This window comes from Hippocampus comes, unplaced genomic scaffold (assembly GCF_001891065.2).
Source record: "Hippocampus comes isolate QL1 unplaced genomic scaffold, H_comes_QL1_v1.1 scaffold281, whole genome shotgun sequence".
Taxonomy (NCBI): Eukaryota; Metazoa; Chordata; class Actinopteri; order Syngnathiformes; family Syngnathidae; genus Hippocampus; species Hippocampus comes.
This window is the reverse complement of record NW_017805704.1, coordinates 82066-89283: the sequence shown is the minus strand read 5'-3', so window position 1 is coordinate 89283 and position 7218 is coordinate 82066. Positions and strand designations below refer to the sequence as shown.

Here is a 7218-nt window from a genome sequence, read left to right as displayed (position 1 = left end):
AGGAGACAAAACAATGTCGACTCGAATGTGTCACGGCTTGTTTCTGAGTCTGCTGATTCAATATAATGTGTGTATAGCACCCTCTTGTGGCCAATCGTTTACTTACATGTACTGTCCATCCATCCATCCATCCATTTTCCGATCCGCTTTATTCTCACAAGGGCCGCTAGGGGGTGCTGCAAGCCTATCCCAGCCGTCTTCGGGCAGTAGGCGGGGGACATCCTAAACCGGTTGCCAGCCAATCGCAAGGGCACGCATAGAAAAACAACCATTTGCGCTCACAACCACACCGAGGGACAATTTGGAGTGTTCAGTCAGCCTTGTCATACATGTTTTCGGAATGTGGGAGGAAACCGGAGTACGGGGAGAACATGCAAACCCCCACACACGAAAATATGGGCAGTGTGAAAAGCTGCAGGTACTCAACGCTCCCCCTTCCAAAGGGGATTTGTAATTGCGACCAATTGCCACAAGATGGCGACGACGCACTTAAAATGAAGAGCATCATCAAGCTTCATAATGAACACTTACATTGGATCCTCAAAAATAAAAAGATGACAAAATACAATATATATTTTTGGAACAACTTTTGAATGTTCCATGAACCTGCCATGCATATTTTTGGAGTGTGGGAGGAAACCAGAGTACTGGGAGAAAACTCACGCAGCACGGTGGGGGAGAGAACATGCAAACTCCAAACAGGAAGGCCGAAATCTGACTTCAAAAATGTCTTCAAAATAAGCAGCATGCTGCCGCCCAAAGAAAAAAACAAAAAAAAAACAAACTCCTCATGCAGTGGTCCACAAGCACTCGCACAAAGCAGTCCCAGGCTGCGGGCCACTCCCGGCAGGCCGCGCAGATGAAAGAACAGAAAAAAAACGTACAGACTGACTATTTCCTGTTTGTCGATTATCCGAGGCTGAAAATATTTTATTTTTAAACGTGACCGGATTCTCTTTGTCACGCGCCCGTCCGTGACGGGTGACACGTGTCAGGATCCGAAAGTCGCCTGGTGAGAACACGTCGACCTTTCCAAAGACTTGGTGCACGCCGACCGGCGCGGATGTCGTCACCGTCATTGTTTCGGTTCCAAAAGTGACGAGCGCGCCAAAACACGGAAAGCAAAGAAAGCAGCTTCAGAAGTGTCGATTAGCAAAGCGGCTTGCTCTGCCTCTTTGCTCCCAGTCGCAAAAAGACAGCCCGGCGTTGTTTCCGTCACAATCGGTCTCGTCTCGTCTGTCTGTCTGTACGACACCTCGGACGATGTAAAAGCTTCACGTCGTCTCAGGAGGGTTTTTCCTGGGTGGAATCCTTCCGCCTTTAAGTGGCGGAGCTGGTGGACACGTTGGGAGCGACGGTGGTCCTGCTTTGGCCTTTGCGCTTCCTCCCGCCGCCGCCGCCACCACCGCTGCCTCCTTGTCCTCCAGCTTCGTTCAGCGGCCGGCCTCCCTCGGTCTTCTTCTCTGATGAGACAAAAAAAATGTTCGGGAGACGATGTATCTGTCCTTCTTCGGACCTTGGTTTCAAAGCACGTTCAAACACAACAACTTGCTGGCAGTCAAAATCGAAACGTTTACAGTTGTTGTTTTTTTTTTAAGAAGAGTGTCAAAAAAAAAAAATCTTGGGAAGAAGATTCAAACGTAAAAATAAAATCGTGCCCAAATAAATCGTGTGAACTTGTGTCATCTTGGGGGGAGGAGGGGGTGGGTAGATGACAATGTGAAAATAAGACACGAATTTCACAAAGGTGGAAGGATGGATCAATCAATGAATTAAAGAAATAAAAGGAATCTAAAAGGTGGATAGTTGAATTGTAATCAAACATAACAAAACAAACAAAAACATGATCTAATTCCGTATTAAAGGTTCAATGGACTCTCTTTTGTGTCGTGACGTCAGGACTCATCGATCAAGCAACTCCCGTGGTCAAGGTGCTCTGAGTCGGGACGGACGAACCCACAGCTGCTCCCTCCGTCTCCGAATGATCCTTCGACGGAGACAAGACGGGACCCTCGCTCCCCCCTTACGAGTACAGTACAGGTCAAAAGGCGAGTAGCAGCATTCTGGAGCAACTGGACACGCTGAGTGGCGGATCGGACTTCACAATCATCCCGAGGATCGGATTTACAAATCATCCGAAATAGAGCCGAGCAATTGTGAAAAAGGCAGCACGGCGGGCACTGGTTAACACGTCCGCCTCACCGTGCAGAGGTGCAGGGTTCGATTCCGGGACTCTTTTGTTGTTTTTCAATGACGCGGCATCCATTTTTGCAAATTATCGGACGCCCAAGCGACGGCTCGCGGACCAGTTTGGCCATCCCCCCCCCGACGCAAGGTGCCCGGAATGGGCCGATAGGTGCGCGTTGGCGCAAGGACGACATCTGCGATTGCTCTTCTAGACGAAACGCGGTCGCGCCTCATCCCGAGCCTTCCACAAATTGAAAGTTTTTCCGAGAGGGTTTATAATTTGTCACCGCTAATTGTTTTCCCCCCCCCCCCCCCGCCCCGAGAGGAGATTCTTTCCAGGGTGAATTCACACGCGGCTCATTTGTCGACGGCGGCTGTGTCGACCGTTTGTTGCCAATGTTCCTCATTTGTAGGACTTGAAAATGCCGCCAAAGCCCGAGAATAAGTGAAGGGGGCCCTCTGTCGCGGGTGGATGGCGATTGTCCGATCGCATCGTGCGAGTCGTCCCTCTCATATTTGGACCGTGCCGCAAGTCTCCAGCCGGTCAATGAAGTGAAAGTGGAGTACTGTACCGCCGTCGCGCGTGGACGCGGACCTCGAGCTCTTTTGCAGGGCGTCTTGGGCGCCGCGCATTTCCTCCTCTGGGTCTGAGGCGCGCACGTCTGGGAGGGCGCGTCCCACACCCGCAGCGGTCGTCGCACCCGAGAACGAGCGGCCTTTTTCAAGCCGCACGGCTTGCTCGTCGTCTTCACGCACGCGCCCCACTGGCTCCACTCGGACAGCTGGCACTCTGGAAAAAGAGCCGGCCGGGAGCATCAAGATGGAGGGCGCCGGTGCCGCCGCGTGACCGCGCTCGGTCTTACGCCGGCGGGTCGTCTTCGCCGCGTTGCAGCAATGACGAACCCAAAAACCACCCGCGATAAACGAAAATCTGCGAAGTAGCGACCAATCAACATATACAGGTTAAAAAAATATATATATCTTTTTTGGGCGTATTGACAAACAAACAAAAATAGATCTTCATGATTTATGAACATGTTGAAGGCGCTAACTTGTCCATATTGAATATTCCAAATTGAAGGTTTTATTTTTATGTATATGCAAATGATAGTTGCTTTTACCCATAGCACAATACTGCTTTTCATTGCTTTTATTGTCCATAGAGGGCACCAACCTAAATAAGTAAATAGAAACTACATATGTATGGATAGGTCTGACGCCACTGAACATTTTTTTGAGTGGTCGCAAGAAAAAAAATATTCAGAAATGACTTTGATATTACACCTCAAAGCCACCGTTCCAGTTTGGAGCCTTTTTTCCCATGTGTTGTTAAAAAAAGTCAACGCACCAGGGTTCAGTCCGCAAACGGTCCGCGAGAAGCTGCAAAAACAACAGCCAGTCACATAGAGCAACATATACAGTACGGTACTCCATGTATATTAATTTATTTGAATTTTTTTTTATATGTTTGAAAAAATCCGGATGCACTGAAGACGCGATAAACGAACCGCGAAATAGCGAGGGATCACTGTAATCATAAAAAGAAAAATGAGTTCCTGGTGACTCACCCACACACTCCATGGTATCGTTGGCGGGGTGCAGGCCCGGAGGGCAACTCGCAGAACATTTTCCGTTGTCCAAATACAAGCCCTCCTTGCATTTCATGCAAAACTTACGGTCGAAGCACACGTCACAGTCGAGATCACATTCTGCAAGACACAGACGGAGAAGCAAAGCCTTTCGAGGACTCGGCTCAACTGGATTGACGTCGAAAGCCCTTTCAAACAACCGCCGTTGTCTGCGAAACGGGTTACGCGGAGCAAAAAAGAATTGAGAACGACGACGGCGGAAAGCACCAAAACAGTCCAACTCAAAATCAAATTCTCATGCCGAGTCAAAAGCCAAAGAATCAAAATGACTTCAAGAGCGCGCCGAGTCGGCTGCGTGTGGCTCGCGGCCACGGTGACATCAACACAAGGCGGTGTTTCAAAAAAACGGGGCGATAACAAAGGTACATTTTCCGAGAACGAAAGCGAACGAAGCCAGCGGCACTCACGTGAACATCTGTTGTTGCCTCCGTGGATCCTGACGCCAAAGTACCCGGCGGGGCAGGAGGCCAAGCACACGCCCACTTGGCTCAGGTCGCTGCGGGCCAAGAACATGAACAGCTTGGCCTTGCATCGGACGCAGCCGTTGTACTCGGAGCAGCGCTCGCAGCCTTTGGGGCAAGAAGGCCAAGAGCCCTCGCCGCTCGCTGGCCGCAAAGGAAAACAACAACGTTCAAAAAGAATCATGAGCAGACCCATCAAAAAACGGGCCCATTTCGCTCGTTTATAGTCGACCTGTTCAAATAAGATTTTTTTTGTTTTTTACCGGCATGTCAATGTGTTGCGCAGAAACAGATGAAACAGTTTAAAAAAAAAAAAAAAAAAGCACGTGGCGCTTGACCAAAAAAAATTTGGAGGGAGCCGCAAAATGAAAGCCATGATGCCGTGAGGGGAAACCATTTTGTCAGTCGAAAACCGGCGCCAAACAAATGACGCCAGGGACTCAATCCGACGGGGCCGGCCGGAAAAACACAAGGGCTTTTGTTTCTAAAGTACGTTTCACGCTCCGCTCTGGTTCACTTACCCCGTCTCTGCCTTCTGGTCTTTGCAGAAGCTTTGGCAACATCGGCGTCAGCCGCGGAACTGAGGAAGACCAGCGCCAGCAGCCCCAGCCACATCGTCCCTGTTCGTTTAGCGGCCACGCAGGGTCCCTTCCGGACGAGGTGGGGCAGAGGAGGGGGGGTGGGGGGGTTCCTTTCCCCCCGCGAGACGGGTCAATCGGTCCCTCGGTCAAGCCAACGGGAGCCAGAGGTGGTCCGACATTTGGCCTTTCAACCCATGAACCCGGCGGGATTGGCCGCTCTTCCTCTTTTCCCGCCGTCGGCGGCGGTCAGAGATGACGGGTTCAGCGGACCGTTCCTCGTGACAAACTGCGGAGGCACCATTCAAGGGTCAGAAATGGTTCATCGGGTGTTTCCGGGAAGCGGCGCGCTGGTAATTTTCCACTCGAAAGCCAGTCTACGCTTCAGAAATCCGATCGCAGCCTTTCGGTGGTGCGGAGCTGGCGTGTTCTCCAGTTCCGCACCGCCCGCGTCTCAGAAACACGCACGTTAGCTTCGGCCAAGACCGTCAATGGCCCAAGTGCACATTGAACAACATTTTTTTTTCCCACAACCGTGGCAACTCTAACAATGGAATAAAAAAAAAAAAAAAAAAAAAAAACGATCAATCTGGAAAGCAAGAAGTATCAACGTCAGGAGGTCAGGTTTGCCTCATTGAGTGACAGGAAGGTTTCAAAATATTCCACCAGCTGGCGAGAGATGATTTAAGGACAATAACAAGAGTGAAAGAAGGAAGAACATGCAAGAACGAAAGCTGCTCGCAAAAGAAAATATCAGCACTGTTATGACTTCACCACAAAAGTAGGACAAGTCATCAACAAAGAAGGCGCAACCCACCTGCGTACCGGCGTCCACTTGTCACACTTTATTTTATTTTTTTTTTTGAAATATATAAATGGAAATTCAATCGAATGATGTCAGAACGTCATAAAAATGCCGCAGTCAGGTCAAAAGTCCAAAAAAGAAGAGCAAAAGAATCCGATTCCACTGCAACGAGGCCGGTTGGCGTTTTTCCCCTTTGCCCCCCCCACTCCAGTTCAGGGTCGTTGAGTTTCGATTTCAAGAAGCTCCCCCCCCCCGTCGACTGTCTCTTCCTGCCGCGACTCGGTGGAGTGCGTGTGGGAGAGCGCGAGATGGAGGCGATATTTGCATCCCCCCTGCTCCCAGCCGCCAGGACCCGCGGAAGCCGCGCCCACCAGCTCCGCACGACACCGAAGAAAGAAAAGCCGCCACCTGCGCCCTCGATCGGACCGCCCGCGGCTCCGCTCGCGTCGAGTTTGGATTCGACTCCCGACGCGCGCTTTGCATCCATTGCTGAAAACAAAGAGCGAATGAGAGAAATGTTCCGAGCGGCCCGCGCTAATATTCGCAACTGTCAGCCGAGTGCCAGAAGAAAGTCACCGACCGCCGTTCAGCCAGTCGGGTCTGATTTGTCATGACAAATGTTTTTTGGCTCAACGGGGCGCTTCTCCTGGCTTCTTTTTTCGAATAAAAGCACCGAGCCATTTTCACGAGGAAAACAAAAAAGAGACGGAAAGTGATTCATTTCTGCTTTTAATCAGCCGCTGTGAGGCAACGGAGGGAGCCGGCCGGGCGGCGTCGACGCGCGACTCGCCGCTCATCATCTCACCTCGAATAGCACAAAAAAAGTGAAAATGAAAGCCAAACTTTCATTTGTCTTTGTACTGCACTGAAACGACAAGAGCACAGTTAAGATGGCCGACGCCGTCTGCCGGCATCACCAAAAGGTGCCCGTGAACGCCGCCTACGAGGGTTAGCGTCTCAACTTTTGAAGCTAATTGAGGCCCCTGTTGCTAGCTTCCTCTCATAATTGAGGCTCCTTTGCACTGAATGGAAACAGGTTGGAAGTTTGGCCTGTTATTATCGCTGTTTGTATCGGCGATATTTTGTGTTTTTAATCCTTATTTCGATTTCATATTGACTCCAGGGCAATGCGCAACTTACATCAGTGACATAAAAATGTCACACGAGCTTCAAATCATCTGAAAAACATTTGCTAGCGGAAGGTAAAAACGGGTGGATTTTGCCGCCTAATCCATCCGGCCGTTTTGCTGAGCCGCTTCAGCCTCACGAGGGTGGCGGGCGAGGGGGGGCGCACCCTCGACGGCTTGCTAGCCAATGGCGGGGGCACGCAGACACCAACAACCGTTCGCGCTCGGGTGCAATTTGGAGCATCCCCTCAACCTACCGAGCACCCGCACAAAAGCCACGCAGGCCCGAAGTCGACTGTGAGGCGGATGTCGCCCCCTCCCCCCCGTCGCATCTTTTTCCCCCACGATATTGTTATTTACGGCACCGATGAGGAGTTTTGTCCAAACCTCATCCCCCCGTTTCAGAATGTG

At 50.8% G+C, this 7218-nt stretch overlaps 1 protein-coding gene across 1 annotated transcript; it reads right to left on the bottom strand.

Annotated features, from left to right (window-relative positions):
* Positions 1 to 1018: 1018 nt before the first annotated feature.
* On the bottom strand, positions 1019 to 5166 carry rspo1 (R-spondin 1). Its single transcript, XM_019882771.1, has 5 exons — positions 4819 to 5166; positions 4244 to 4441; positions 3756 to 3896; positions 2783 to 2977; positions 1019 to 1463 (listed from the first exon to the last, which is right to left on the bottom strand). Exons 1-5 carry the CDS (start codon positions 4910 to 4912, stop codon positions 1321 to 1323), a joined length of 771 nt encoding a protein of 256 aa, XP_019738330.1. The 5' UTR covers positions 4913 to 5166; the 3' UTR covers positions 1019 to 1320.
* Between the last annotated feature and the right edge of the window lie 2052 nt (positions 5167 to 7218).

Bases quoted from the DNA above. Each gene is read 5' to 3' on its own strand.
- rspo1 (XM_019882771.1), bottom strand. From the start codon at position 4,912: ATGTGGCTGGGGCTGCTGGCGCTGGTCTTCCTCAGTTCCGCGGCTGAC. The intron at 4,442-4,818 runs GTAAGTGAACCA...CTTTGCGGCCAG, and splicing joins GACCAGAAGGCAGAGACGGG to CGAGCGGCGAGGGCTCTTGG. The intron at 2,978-3,755 runs GTGAGTCACCAG...CTCTTTTTCCAG, and splicing joins CGATACCATGGAGTGTGTGG to AGTGCCAGCTGTCCGAGTGG.